At 39.0% G+C, this 15,000-nt stretch overlaps 2 protein-coding genes across 3 annotated transcripts in view; one reads left to right on the top strand and one right to left on the bottom strand.

Annotated features, from left to right (window-relative positions):
* ergic3 (ERGIC and golgi 3) overlaps window positions 1-15,000 on the top strand; it is a 24,897-nt gene that overhangs the window by 9,113 nt on the left and 784 nt on the right. The window contains exons 8-14 of one of the 2 annotated variants that reach the window (XM_080026714.1): window positions 2,703-2,717; window positions 4,413-4,444; window positions 5,369-5,465; window positions 10,441-10,505; window positions 11,521-11,657; window positions 12,149-12,204; window positions 12,974-15,000. The exon at window positions 12,974-15,000 is cut by the window's right edge and continues 784 nt beyond it. In XM_080026714.1, coding sequence (XP_079882840.1) covers window positions 2,703-2,717; window positions 4,413-4,444; window positions 5,369-5,465; window positions 10,441-10,505; window positions 11,521-11,657; window positions 12,149-12,204; window positions 12,974-13,053 — 482 coding nt within the window. In that variant the 3' untranslated portion in view covers window positions 13,054-15,000. The remainder of the gene's footprint in view (window positions 1-2,702; window positions 2,718-4,412; window positions 4,445-5,368; window positions 5,466-10,440; window positions 10,506-11,520; window positions 11,658-12,148; window positions 12,205-12,973) is intronic. The other variant, XM_080026715.1, reaches the window with a different exon arrangement.
* On the bottom strand, window positions 6,510-9,182 carry romo1 (reactive oxygen species modulator 1). The gene is made up of 3 exons (XM_080026876.1): window positions 9,055-9,182; window positions 7,433-7,569; window positions 6,510-6,967 (listed from the first exon to the last, which is right to left on the bottom strand). The coding sequence occupies exons 2-3, from the start codon at window positions 7,567-7,569 to the stop codon at window positions 6,859-6,861; spliced, it is 246 nt and encodes an 81-aa protein (XP_079883002.1). The 5' UTR covers window positions 9,055-9,182; the 3' UTR covers window positions 6,510-6,858.

A 15,000-nucleotide genomic window follows, 5' to 3' on the forward strand; every position in this document is an offset into this window, starting at 1 on the left:
TTCAATACACCTTCATATTCCAACCAGTGAAGTAGTTCTTTAACTTATGGGTGTTCAGAAATGTTTGAGTGTTACATTACATTACATTACATTACATTACATTAGATTACATTACATTACATTACATTACATTACATTACATACAGTGTTCAGTTTGTTTATCAGTGTGTCGTTGTTCATTCATCCCAACTCACCAGCTCGTCACATCTCAGCGCTGCACGGAGTAATCTATTTATTTATTTTTATTTATTATTATTTTTATTTTTATTTTATTTCAGACATATCAAAAACAATACAAAACTAAATGAAAAGCACAAAAAAAAAAAATGTTTGTATTGATGTGACATGCCCGAAAAGGAGCAGGAAGAAGTATACACTTATATACTTAAATCTGGTTTGCATGTTATAGTAGAATCTGTGTGATTTTTGTGCACAAAAAAATGACATTATGTCTTCTGAACATTTTGGTGCATTGAATCCTGGTGGATTCTGGAGAACGCTTGTTGTCAAAATCAGTGAATATCTCCTCATGATAGTGACATTGACTGATTGTTTGTTTTCGTCTCCATATCATGTGTGTTCTCATTCTTTAAATGCTGTTGCTGCCTCTGGCTCCCCCGACATCTTTGTGTGTTTCTCCGTTTTGTTCTTAAATTGTTCATATCTCGTCCGTCCTGTCCTGCTGCATGTTTTAAGTTTCCCCTCGTCTGCTCATTCAACCAGAGCAGGAGACTAACAGTAGACCTGGAATGCTCCAGATTTAAAGGTGCAGTCAGTGATTCTGGAGAACGAAAATTACTTTTGTCTAAATCAGTGAATATCTCTTCACGATCCGCTACCTGTCTGTACTGTGTGTGCATTGAAAGCAAATCTGGTGTTCATACACAGTCTAGGCTCTCTAAACTTGAATTAACAAAGGGTAATGCTAAAAAAGGGGCTCTACCATAGCTAGCAAGAGGCCCTTTTAAAGAGCCTAGGCTGTGTGTTTTCTTTTCAGTGCGCACACAGTACGGACAGGTAGCGGATCATGGGGAGATATTCACTGATTTTGGACAAAAAGTGATTTTGACAACAAGCATATTCCATAATAATCGCTGCCTCCACCTTTTCATTGTATATTTTACTCTGTTACCAGTTTACTCTTATGATGAGAGATATAGCATACCGTTAGCCTCATAGAATAATTGCCTAAATCATATTTACTCTACATCTACTCTACTCTACATCTACTTTTCGTTAGCCTAAAAGCATAATTGCCTAAGTCATATTTTAAGGGTTATAGAGTAGGGTAAAGTAGATGTAGAATAGAATAGAGTAGATGTAGAGTAGAGTAAATATGATTTAGGTAATTATGCTATGAGGCTAACGGTATTGTATTTATCTTGTTTCTCTCATCACATTCTCAAGCTTAGCAGCAGAAACAAGAGACAAGAATCACTAGTGTTCGTAGGATATGACTGAAATCATCCTCACAAAGTCACACCTGTTTGGGGCTGCATGAATACTTGGACAGAATTCATAACTGACTTTATTGTAGAGCTAATTTTCTTTGGCACAGAAAACGATTTTCTCCTCAATAACATATACCGCTGTTCTGTAAAATCTACAGTTTGTAAATCAATTAGTATTTTGGAGTTTAAAGGTGGAGTCAGTGATTCTGTAGAATGCTTGTTGTCAAAATCAGTGATTATGTCCTCTTCATCCGATATTAAACCTGGGTTGCGTTCCGAATCGCATACTTGTATACTATATAGTATGTACAAAAAAGATTTAGGATGTCCCGATTCTTGTGGCCAGATTTAGGATGGTTAGAAGTACCCGGATGTCCTACTTCATGCGGCCAAGATTGTTAGTGTTGAAAAGTGCATCCTATTTGGGCGATTCTGACCCACAATACAGTGCGCACGTGAAGTGACGTCACATCGACGAAGCCTCCATATGAAAACAAACGGGGATGCGACGGATATAAAAGCAAGAGGCAAGATCAAGGCGCAATGTTATGATGAAATAAGAGAGAAAAGTATGTCCCAATAGTAGACCTACTGCATCCTAACTAGATTCTTTTTATCGTCGGATGTAGTATGTAGAATAGAAAAAAGAAAGAGTATGCGATTCGGAACGCAACCCTGGTGTAAATACACAGCCTAGGCTCTGTTAACACAGGTAGCTACCGTAGCTAGCAACATGCCAGTTCTTTATACAGTCCATGGCTTTGCTATAGTGTATGGGCTTTTTTTTTAGTGATTTTGACAACATGCTTTCACTACAATTGTTGACTAAACCTCTTAATACTTTCAAATCCAAAATAAAACCACACGCCCTAAAGCTAGTCTTTAGGGCGTGTGGCGTGTGTGTTTTTAGCTAGTCAAAAGCCTCATCTTTGCCCCTGAGGTAAGCTGTGCCCCTACGTCACTCTCCAGGTCTTAAAAAAAAATAGAAAAATCCTAAAAAAGAATTTGAACATATAAAATCTTGTCATGAGTGTCATGCAGCCCCTCCTAGTCCCCCTCCTCCCTCCCTCACACACACACACACACACACACACACACACACACACACACACACACACACACACACACACACACACACACACACACACACACACACACACATACACATCCCCATCCCCCCCCACACATCACCATCTCTGGTCTGTTGTCTTCCTGCATCTTTACAGTGACTCTTCTCTCTTCTTTCTGCAGTGCACGCTGTGGAAAGTAAGTCCAATCTTTACATTTTTAAAACAACTATAAACTTCACTGAAGCAACGGCTTCGTTCCAGAGCACTAGCCTAGTTTATGTGTATTGTGAAAGTATTTGCAAGTGTGTACAACTAGTTCGAACAGTCAGTGAAAGAGTGAACATGTTTAATTGAAGAAGTACATATTTATACTTGCTAATGTAACATCAGAAGACTGGAACATTTACGCGATAGTATCCCAAATTTACGTGCACACTCATTTTCAAGGCATATGACTAGTACATGTGTTCTTGTCACTGTGGTCTGCTGAACGTTTACAGGTTTCATTAATGATTTGAACTAAGTCAGTTGTGTGAATGAATTATTTTCCAAAACCAGAATTACATTTTTGCCAAACAAATTCACGTCTGTCTCAGTTTGGAGGCTCATAAACGTGTCACTAAGAAACTTAAGAAACGTACGTAAATTGTCCATGTATATTATATATAGATAGTCAACCTGTGGAATCTGCAGCCATTAAAGGGGCACTGTGTCAAATTTTAAGTAATATATTAGCTAAAATCAATATCCTCATTCATAAGTATGTCCTCATTGGTGTAAAATCACCTCTGCCAATAATCTGAATTATCCTCCTGAGCGGAGAATTACAAATATTAATATTACATGTTGTACATTGAGCAGGCAAGTCTTATGGAGGAATCCATGTTTTTGGAATGTCATCAGGTGTCATTGTTTAGAATTTAGAATTGTTCTTGTCCTCGAAGGCCACTGTAGCTTCTGTTATTATTCAAAAGGGGGTGGGGTTACCCAGGGAGCGTTGCATTCTGGAACTTTCTAGATGATGTCATATTATTTCACAGTGTCCCATTAGGAGAGTTGTAAGAGAAACACCTGCTCACGTAGTTAAAAAGTTGTCACTAGTAAAATGTTTATGATAAAAACAAACGACCACATCTAAAGGCTGTTACATACTCCGCGAGAAGAAAGAAGAAAGTTCTCGGTGACAGAGCTGCGAGAAGTTCTTTCTGGTCTGACATTACATACTTCACGAGAACTCAACTGCTGAACTCCTCACCGCGGCGCATTGTTACCATGGAAATTTGACTCAGTAGCGCCAGCTGATTTCACTTCGCTTTCCTCATTGACTTCAGACTGACCAATCACACAATAGTTCTCGGACAAGCTGCGAGAAGAAAGTTCGGCCCGGGTGATGTGTTGAGAACAAGCTGCGAGAACAGTTAAACAAGAGCTGAGAGAAGAAAATTACGTCATTTTCTTCTCGCAGCTCTGTCACCGAGAACTTTCTTCTTTCTTCTCGCGGAGTATGTTACAGCCTTAAGAGGTTGAAGGTCTGGGCCAGTTTGCACATTGAGAACAAATGTACTGAAACTAATGTGAGACTGTTGGCTTCAGCTCCATGGTCTCTCTTTCACCTTTAAACTAATAACACTAACATTTATGGCAGATCTGGAACTTTAAACTGTGTGTGTGTGTGTGTGTGTGTGTGTGTGTGTGTGTGTGTGTGTGTGTGTGTGTGTGTGTGTGTGTGTGTGTGTGTGTGTGTGTGTGTGTGTGTGTGTGTGTGTGTGTGTGTGTGTGTGTGTGTGTGTGTGTGTGTGTGTGTGTGTGTGTGTGTGTGTGTGTCATATTGTTTTTTTCTTTACTAAAAGTGAAGCATTTATAATTAATGCATTTTGTGTTTTGTTTGCAGTTCATGACCTGCAGAGCTTTGGCTTAGACAACGTAAGTCACTCATTACACTGAGTTAAATAAATGTTTTCGTATCTTTAAACCTGCAGTGTGTAGAATTTTGGGTTTTATTTCCTAGCAGATTTTGTAGAAAGTAATTATAATATCCACAAGTACATTTCATTTAGTGCATAATAGCTGAACAAAATGTTTTGAATTATTATTTTTTCCCTTAGAAAGGGTCTCGTATATGTCCATATTTCTGTATATTTTGGACCAAGGCCTAGTGCCGCCATCTTGAAAGTGTCATAGTTGGAATGTCATCAGGTGCATTGTTTAAAATTTAGAATTATTCTTGTCCTTGAAGGCCACTGTAGCTTCTGTTATTATTCGAAAGGGGTGGGGTTACCCAGGGAGCGTTGCATTCTAGAACTTTGTAGAACTTTCTTGATGATGTCACATTACACATTGCACCTTTAAGTTTCTGCAAATTTATATTTTCAAAAATGGCTTGTAATAGCATGCATCTTATAGTAGTATTTTAGAACCTCCACACAAAATACCCGCCGCACACAAAATATTGCGACCGGATGTAGTAGGACAGCCGGGTACATTTCGGCGTTTGTGCACTTGACCACATGTATTGGGGACATCCTAAATCTTTTTAGACCATACTAAATAGCAGGGAAGTATAGGTTGGACAAAATATACAAGTACAAATATAGTTTAAATGAAATGAAAAATAAGTATGTCACAATGTTATGCAAACTATATGCTTCTTATGGACAGCTAAAGTATGTAGTAAAGTAAAAAGAGAGCGTTTTCGATTTGGAACATAGGTTGCTAGTTGACTTCTGCAACCCTTCAAAAAAATAAGCAGCTCTTCAATTTAAAAATGTCTTGATTCACAGCTTTTGTGTTTGTGAAAGAGCACGGTATTGGAACGCACCCCTAATCGTTTTGTCTGTCGTCCTCTAGATCAACATGACCCACCTGATAAAGCACCTGTCGTTTGGGAAAGATTACCCCGGCATCGTCAACCCTCTGGACGGGACGGACGTCAACGCACCACAAGGTCAGTCATATCACGGGTTTACAGCGCTCAATGAACAGCGGTGTTGGGGCGACTGTGGCTCAGGTGGTAGAGCGGGTCAGCCAATGATCGAAGGGTTGGCGGTTCGATCCCCGCCCTGCCACTTGTGTCATGGTCGTTGTGTCCTTGGGCAAGACACTTCACCCACATTGCCTCGTGTGAATGTTGATAGTTAGCCTGCTATCGGTGTATGAATGTGTGTGTGAATGGTAACGTGTACATGGGAACAGGTCTCCCTTGTAAAAGAGTCTCCGGTCTCAATGGGATTTACCTGTATAAATGAAGGTTAAATAATATTACAGCTTTCTTGAAAAAAAAGCGTGTATACTTCACTAAATGATATCATGTCTATTCTTCGTAGTTCAAATGCTCCCTTCTTGAATTTGAAAACCCTCTAAGAGCTGATTACATAATTTGTACGTTGTATGCCATGCACCAACCATAACACAAAGACCATTTTGGACTGTCTCTATTTACACACTTAAGGAACAAGGACACACATTTGTTATAACCAGTAATACAACTATCCTTTAAAATCAGTGCACCAACTCACACACTGCATTGTCTTGTTTATCAACCAGTGGATGTAGTACAGTAGTTGCTGGTTCAAACTGGCTGTTTTAAGAATGTTAACCCAATTTGACCATTCAGGCAAAAACCCACTTCTGGATTAACCCAACTAGATAGATTTATTTGTTAGTCACATACACAATTGCACAGGGCAATGCGTAGTGAAATTCTTCTTGTAAAGCAGTCCGGCTGTCATTCAACTATATAAAGTGCAAGATTCAAAAAAAATTATTAGGTGATCACTGGGTGGTGGGCTAAGTGGCATTGTCAGTCTGGTTCAACAGTCTGATGGCCTGGGGAAATGAAACTCCTCCTCCTCTCTGTGTGTGTGTGTGCGTGTGCGTGTGCGTGTGCGTGCGTCCGTCCTTCCTTCGGGATTAATAAAGTATCTCTAACTGCATTTTTCAGTACTGTACAATAATCCAAATAAATAAAACATAGGAAGAGACATATCAATGTAGTGATGCTCGTTTCGTTTTATTTGACCAAACTAAGCAGAGAACAAAGTGCACTGTGGCCGCAGGGGGGAATTTCCCTTCACGATCGAGACGTTTGCAGCTTCAGAAAGTGTAACACATTCACGTCACATGACCCAAACCATTTGACAGATCTGAAACTTTATTGACAAAACGACACTGCCAGTCGAGACAGAGTGACAGCGTTGAGAGAAGACATACTGTTGGTGGGTGTAGTTGTTATTGGAAGGAGTGTGTGTGTGTCTGAGTCTGAATGTGTGTATATGTGTGTGTGTGTCTGAATGTGTGTGTGTTGGGGAGGGGTGGTGAGGAGTTCTTTGTTGTTGTCCTTAGCAACGGATTCCCATTCCGATGGACATGAAGGTTCCGAACGTCCCGCCGCTTTGCATCATCGTCTTTCCTACTCCGCCCATCAGCTCCCTGCCTCGCATCCCAACCCTACGCACACACACACACACACACACACACACGTTAAAGTTGGTTTAGTTGCTTGATTTGTGAATTTGAGGGGCTGTGGCGAAGTTGATAGGGTGGTGGGACCGCAACTATAGGGTCGGTGGTTCGATCCCCCGTCTCCCCGCCACGTGTCCCTGGGCAAAGAGACACTGAACCCTAAATGTCTCCTGATAGTTAGCTCGACATGATGAAAAAAAAAAAACTTCCTTATCTGATTTTTTTCCTTCTCTCCTGTGGCCCCTAAAACTCTTCTGTACTTTAGTATGTAGTGTAGTGAAAAGAAATAGTATGTAGTGTAGTAAAAAGAAAGAGTATGTGATTTGGAACGCAGGGATAGTACAGTTTTAATCGTTACATTAGACAAGTTATTTAAAAAAATTCTACTTATTTTTCTAGTTGCACACTGTCAGTATAGTTGTAACAGTTACACTTAGTATAGTTAGTTACCTGAGACAGGAGAAGGTGCCAAACATGGCTCCGGCAGCCATCCCCACGGCGAACCCCATCATGAAGCCCATCTTAACCCGGTCGAAGCAGCTCGGCTGGGCCTGGCCATGGCCGTACGAACCCACAGCCACTGGCATCTGGGGGGAGAGGGGGAGAGGGACAAATTCATTTAGATTATAATTTTTTTAAACATTTTTAACCAAGACAGACACACACAAGACTAGTTGCAGTTATTTTTTTTCTTCGGACAAGTTAATTGACCTGGGTTAAATTTAAAGGGACACTGTGTAACATTTTAAGTAATGTATCAGCTAAAATCAATATCCTCATTCATAAATATGTCCTCATTGGTGTAAAATCACCTCTGCCAATAATCTGAATTATCCCCCTGAGCGGAGAATTACAAATATTAATATTACATTTTGTCCATTGAGCAGGCAAGTCGTATGGAGGAATCCATGTTTTTGGAATGTCATCAGGTGCATTGTTTAAAATTTAGAATTATTCTTGTCCTTAAAGGCCACTGTAGCTTCTGTTATTATTGAAAAGGGGTTGGGTTACCCAGGGAGCGTTGCATTCTAGAACTTTCTAGAACTTTCTTGATGATGTCACATTACACAGTGTCCCTTTAAATGCCAGTCGGTCCCATTGCACAAAAAAAAGACAGATTTTAGCGGTTCATTAGAAAGGTTATTTTTATTATCCTCGTTATTTTTTTAATTCTTCCAATTATTTTTTTAGCAAGACAAGACACCAGACTAGTTAAAGAGATGAGATAGAAATACACAGTAAGTATAATCGGCTAGTAAAGGGGAACAGCCACTAACCGACTACTGTGCTGAGGTTCCCAAATGTTGCCAACGTAAAGACGGACATTAGACAAGTAGTCCATTGACCCGGGTCGAACATTACGATTGGAAATACGTCAACCAAAGCATTCAAATCAAGCATGTTTAAGTTTGTATAACAATTTCTAATGTATTTTTTAGAGTGATGTCTCTATAACCCGGAAACCCACCTAATATTAGCGTTCAGTAGAGATTTAGGGCATGAAAAACGTCTAACTACGTTTTGTGCGCACAATCCGAGTTTAAGAAATCGATAGTAAAGTCAGTCAATGACCTTTAACACATTTATGGAACTCACTACTAGTCAGTTCCTTCCTACTAACATTTTAATATTGATCTAGCTGGTTAAACAATACAGCTTTTTAGAGATACCTCAACTGAATGCTTAAGGTTAACACTAAGGTTAGTTATCTCTGGTTAACTTTTGCCCCCTTCACTAGATTATTTGATTAGCTAATTTAAGAGCTAGGCTAACGTTAGCGAGCATACATGTGTGGACATTTCTTTCCATAACAAAATAACCAGCCCTTGTCTCACTTTCACATTCAAACTGCTTCAAAACAACATTATAAGTTACCGATATATTCATTCTGTGCCATCAAATTAACTCTTAAAATCCCACTAGAGCGTTTGTTGTGCTAGTTTAGCTTAATGTAGCTAACTGACGCAAGCTAACGTCACCTGTCCTGTGCTGTGGCCTTGACAGATACACACGGCACGTTTTCTTTGCGTCAATTTACAGATTGTCATTATGCATTACGAGTTAGATCTTACCTTGAGTTATGTGTGTGTAGGATAGGCGCTTGACGGTGTGAATTAGTTGCGTGTTATTTAAGCGCAGCTGCTGTGTAGTTTAAATGTCTTTCTACTGTAGCTCCATAACCAGAGAGCGGAAGGAGGGAAGAGACAGAGGAAGCGAATAAAGACGAGACAGTGAGGTGTAGCGGGAAATTAACAGCGCCACCCCGTGGTTCATTCATAGACCGCGGGCAAAATATGAAGTTTTTTTATTATAATTTATTTTTTATTTAAACCTGCAGTTTGTAGAATTTTGGGTTTTATTTCCTAGCAGATTTTGTAGAAAGTAATTATAATATCCATAAGTACATTTAATTTAGTGCATAATAGCTGAAAAACATTTTTAGAATTATTATTTTTTCCCCTAGAAAGGGTCTCATATATGTCCATATTTCTGCATATCTTGGACCAAGGCCTATGGCCGCCATTTTGAAAGTGTCATAGTTGGAATGTCATCAGGTGCATTGTTTAGAAATTAGAATTGTTCTTGTCCTTGAAGGCCACTGTAGTTTCTGTTATTATTCAAAAGGGTTGGGGTTACCCCGGGAGCATTGCATTCTAGAACTTTGTAGAACTTTCTTGATGATGTCATATTACACACTGCACCTTTAATTGTTTTACTAAACTACATAGCATACTTCAAAATGACATTGGATGTATTGGGGCATCCTGGTATTTTTGGCATACTGCTTTTGACAGGACATACATGTTTTGTGGTTTATTCATAGACAAAATATGAAGTTTGTATGTTCTTTTTTTCTTACTACCTACTTTAATATACTGGTTTGCATACTTCAAAATGCAATTGGATGTATTGGGGCATCTGGGTATTATTGGCATACTGTATTTAAAAAAAAAATCATATATTAATTTTGGGCATTTTTATGCTTTGAAGAGAAATGGGGCTGAGAGGGGAATGACATGCAGTGACATCCTACATCTTTTTCTGTCATACTAAATAGTATGGAGGTATGGGTATTGGAACGCAGGGTTTGTGTGTATAGGTTTTATTCCTATTCATATTACTAGTGTTTTTCTTATTCTTTAAGTTTTATGTCGGGTCGCAGCCATGTCTTTTATTGGTCAACACAGATTAATGCAACTTACTGTAGCCGTCCAACTTGCTTCACATTATAAACAACCTGCTAAATTATAATAGCATTGAGTGTAACCAGAACTTTCTTCCTCTCCCTTGTGTGTGTGTGTGTGTGTGTGTGTGTGTGTGTGTGTGTGTGTGTGTGTGTGTGTGTGTGTGTGTGTGTGTGTGTGTGTGTGTGTGTGTGTGTGTGTGTGTGTGTGTGTGTGTGTGTGTGTGTGTGTGTGTGTGTGTGTGTGTGTGTGTGTGTGTGTGTGTGTCTACAGCGTCAATGATGTATCAGTATTTTGTGAAAATCGTTCCGACCATCTACCTGAAGACTGATGGAGAGGTGAGTCCAATATTTGAGGTTTATTTTACATTTTTTTCCAGTGAAATTCCTCTTTTATTCAAATTTTCAACAAGAAACACAAAAATCAAATCAAATCAGTTTTATTTGTATAGCCCAAAATCACAAATACATTTGTCTCAGTGGGCTTTACATTTCATACAATATGATACAATATGACACCCTGCCCTTACACCCTTAATTTGGGGATTCCTAGATGTTTAGTTGACAAAATGAAAATATTCTTTAACTTTTTCTCTTTCATAAAATTGATTGTTTTACTGTTTATTTGCATATTTATTTACATTTGGACATATTTATTTATTAGTTAATTAACGATGCCTGTCCCCAGCAAATGAGCAAACTCAGAAAATGTTGCTTGTGTATGAAAACACTGTTTTTTCTAAATTGTTAATACAATTTTCTTTTGCAACATTATCTGTAATTATTCTTAAACATTTTAATAAGAATTTAAACAGTGTAGTGGGGCGCTCGTGGTGTAATGGTTAGAGCCCTGAAGTGGTCTAAATGGTCATATTTCATTTTTATACCATTATCTGTTACTTACTGTATGTACTTCTAGCATTAAAGCTGCAGTGTGTAGAATTGTGGGTTTTATTTCCTAGCAGATTTTGTAGAAAGTAATTATAATATCCATAAGTACATTTAATTTAGAGCATAATAGCTGATTTTATTTTTTATTTTTTCCTTAGAAAGGGTCTCATATATGTCCATATTTCTGCTTATTTTGGACCAAGGCCTAGTGCCGCCATCTTGAAAGTGTCATAGTTGGAATGTCATCAGGTGCATTGTTTAAAATTTAGAATTGTTCTTGTCCTTGAAGGCCACTGTAGCTTCTGTTATTATTCGAAAGGGTTGGGGTTACCCAGGGAGCGTTGCATTCTAGAACTTTCTAGAACTTTCTTGATGATGTCATATTACACACTGCACCTTTAAGACTTAGTAAATGTTAGCATAAAACAAACTTAATCAATTTGTTGTCCTGTTGTTTCTACAGGTGGTTAAAACGAACCAGTTCTCAGTCACCAGACATGAGAAAGTAGCCAACGGTCTGATAGGGGACCAGGGGCTGCCCGGGGTGTTCGTGTTGTACGAGCTCTCACCCATGATGGTCAAATTCACAGAGAAACACAGGTATGTATTTAAAGGGCAACTTATTTGTCTTCAATTTACAAAGTCTGGGATTATTTGTCTTATTTGTTCTTTGAGACTGTATGTCAGTTATTTATTTAAATAGACTACGAGGAACTTTTAAATGTTTATGAAACTGTCTAGTTGTCCCTCTGATGATCATAAATGAGTCCGTCAAATGTTTATAGAGTAAGCACAGTTATTTCAATGTATGAGATTGTGAGCTTTTATAAATCTTAAATCTCTCTCTGTCTCTGTGTCCTTCTCTCTGTCTCTCTCTCTCTCCCTCCCTCTCTCTGACTCTCTCTCTCTGACTCTCTCTCTCTCTCTGTCTGTCTCTCCATCTCTCTCTCTTTGTCTCTCTCTGTGTCTCTGTCTCTCTCCCTCTCTCTCTCTCTCTGTCTCTCTCTCTCCCTCTCTCTCTGTCTCCCTCCCTCTCTCTCCCTCTCCCCCCCTCTCTCCCACTCTCTCTCTCTTTCCCTCTCTCTTCTCAGATCGTTCACTCACTTCCTAACAGGAGTCTGTGCCATTATTGGAGGTGTATTTACAGGTAAGTCAATCTATGTGAACATGTCATTTGATTAAAGGTGCAGTCAGTGATTCTGGAGAACACTTGTTGTCAAAATCAGCGAATATCTCCTCATGATCCACTGCCTGTCTGTACTGTGTGCGCGCTGAAAAAAAAATCCAGTGTTAATACACAGCCTAGGCTCTGTAAACTGGCATGTTGGTAGCTACTTTGGGCCTCCTTTGTTAGTTCGTTAGAAGATATTCACTGATTTTGACAAAGTGATTTTGACAAGCGTTCTCCAGAATCACTGACTCTACCTTTTTAAAAATGAGAAAATCAATAAATTTTTTTTAATGTTTATTAATTTGGGGGGCGACTGTGGCTCAGGTGGTAGAGCGGGTCGGCCAGTGATCGAAGGGTTGGCGGTTCGATCCCCGCCCTGCCACTTGTGTCATGGTCGTTGTGTCCTTGGGCAAGACACTTCACCCACCTTGCCTCGTGTGAATGTCGATAGTTAGCCTGCTATCGGTGTATGAATGTGTGTGTGAATGGTAACGTGGGAAAGGAAAACAGGTCTCCCTTGTAAAAGAGTCTCCGGTCTCAATGGGATTTACCTGTATAAATAAAGGTTTAAAAAAAAAAATTGCATCTGAAAATACACACACACACACACACCCTCCCACCCACAGACTGACACACACACACACACACACACACACACACACACACACACACACACACACACACACACACACACAACAAAAATTGCTGTACAATCTGACTCTATTATTCTTTTTGACTCCCACAGTTGCCGGTCTTATCGACTCCCTCATCTACCATTCTGCCAAAGTCATCCAGAAGAAGATAGAACTGGGCAAGGCTTCCTAACAGCGCCCCCCGATGGCCACACGGTGTAACTACACACCAAGACACACACACAGGCACAGAGAGGGGGAGATTTGACACTAGCAGTTTGGTTTTACCCCCTTCAATCTGGCTGTCTTCTACTGTCAGGTTGAGTGAGAAAAACAGAGAAACACAGTGGTTTTTTAAAGTCAGCCATGTTTTTTTTCAACATCCCTCTGTCTCTCTCGCTGTCTGTTTGTCGCACTGGGAAAAGGAACTAACTAAAGTCTTGGGCCTTTTTTTTTTTTTAATTTTGAATTTTTCGCTCTCCAACCGGTGAAATTCCCATGGCAACAACAGGACTTTTCCACAGACTTTTTATGAGTTGGAATCAAGAAAATCTCGATATAGAGAATTTTGTTTCTGAGATTGAACTCCAGCAGAGAAGATGTGACGTCATGGATTCAGACACAAGCCTCGAGATTATTCAAAATTCTTGCGTGTGGAAAAATTGATTTTATTTTTTCGCCTCCCCTTCCATTTTCGCTACTACAGTATGTACGACCTAATTCTTCTCTCAATTTCGCTTCACTGAATGTTTTTGCTGGGAGAATCTGTGGTCTTGCAAGTCAGCATTTATCATATACAGCCCTGGAAAAAAATTAAGAGACCAGTCTGGATTTTTATCTTAAATCTTTATCTCTACATTACTTATTGAAAAAATGCTCTAAAATGACAATATTTTTTATTGTGAATTTGGTAGAAATGTTGTCAGTAGTTTATATTATAAAATTAAAATGTTCATTCTACTCAAACATATGCCTATAAATAGTAAAACGAGAGACACTGAACATTTGGAGTGGTCTCTTCATTTTTTCCGGAGCTGTAGATCAAAGAAATTTTGATTTTTAAGAGTTGTTTGTGTCTGTACGTCAACTCACAACAACAACCTGTTTATTTTTTCCGTGCCATTTTTCACCCTTTTCTAGGCTGAGACAATATGAATAACTGGTCCAGTGATGAGGTTGACATTTAAAATCAAACTAAACCATATTAAAGCTAAAGTGCGTAACTTTAAAAAAATATATATAAATTAATGTCGGTTACATTCAAGCCATCGCCAAATGAGTTGACACAAAGTTGATTAAGCCTATTATCAGCTCCACAAAACTCTCTCTGTATTTCTCAGTATGGCAGCGTTTACAAACTGGTGTCTCTCCCCCATCTGACACTGGTGCAGGAGCTCAGAAAAATCCCAAGAAATGTTTCAGTTGTTGATTCTACTGCTAAGAAAAAAACCTGTACGTACAGCAGAAGGTATAAAATCCATGCACGATCACTGAAGGCTTTACCTCATGTAGATGCACCGACAGTGTTGTTGTAATTACTCAGAATTCCTCATGGGGGGGGCGACAGAAGTTACGCGCTATAGCTTTAAATCCCTTGAAAAACTGATACTCAGTGAACCGAAATCAGGCATAATCAAAACCTACACATAGTGGCTTTAAAATATTAAGATTTTCGGACTGATAAATGTCAAAATGACTTATGATGTGATCAGAATATTTCCGTGGCAAATGGAAGAAGCCAGATTTTCCAAGAAACCAAATTCCTTTTTAGTAAAAAAAAAAAAAAAATTCGACCAAACTGCGGCCAAAATTTTGCAGTAATGTTCAATGATTTGAAGGCGAGAGTAGAACAGAAAACCACTGTAGCTTACTGTGATCTATATGATATGATTTTTTAGATTGTGCCCTGCCTTTCTGCCTGTACCCTTTCTTCTGCATATTAGCCCAATTTTACCTTCAAATTCCTGGCCACTATAAAAAAATAGGTGCAGTTTTATGCTAAATTTAATTCCTTATTGACAAAATTACCCGTTTCAAATCGTGTCCTGTGAAAATTATCATGTTCCACTATTATTTGTTCATATGATTTTTTACCTCTGTATGCATTACGAGTGTATATATACAGTCCCCGAAGAAAATG

The sequence above is a fragment of the Ammodytes marinus genome, assembly GCF_949987685.1.
Source record: "Ammodytes marinus genome assembly, chromosome: 4".
Taxonomy (NCBI): domain Eukaryota; kingdom Metazoa; phylum Chordata; class Actinopteri; order Uranoscopiformes; family Ammodytidae; genus Ammodytes; species Ammodytes marinus.

Bases quoted from the DNA above. Each gene is read 5' to 3' on its own strand.
- romo1 (XM_080026876.1), bottom strand. From the start codon at position 7,569: ATGCCAGTGGCTGTGGGTTCGTACGGCCATGGCCAGGCCCAGCCGAGC. The intron at 6,968-7,432 runs GTAACTAACTAT...GTGTGTGCGTAG, and splicing joins GGCACCTTCTCCTGTCTCAG to GGTTGGGATGCGAGGCAGGG.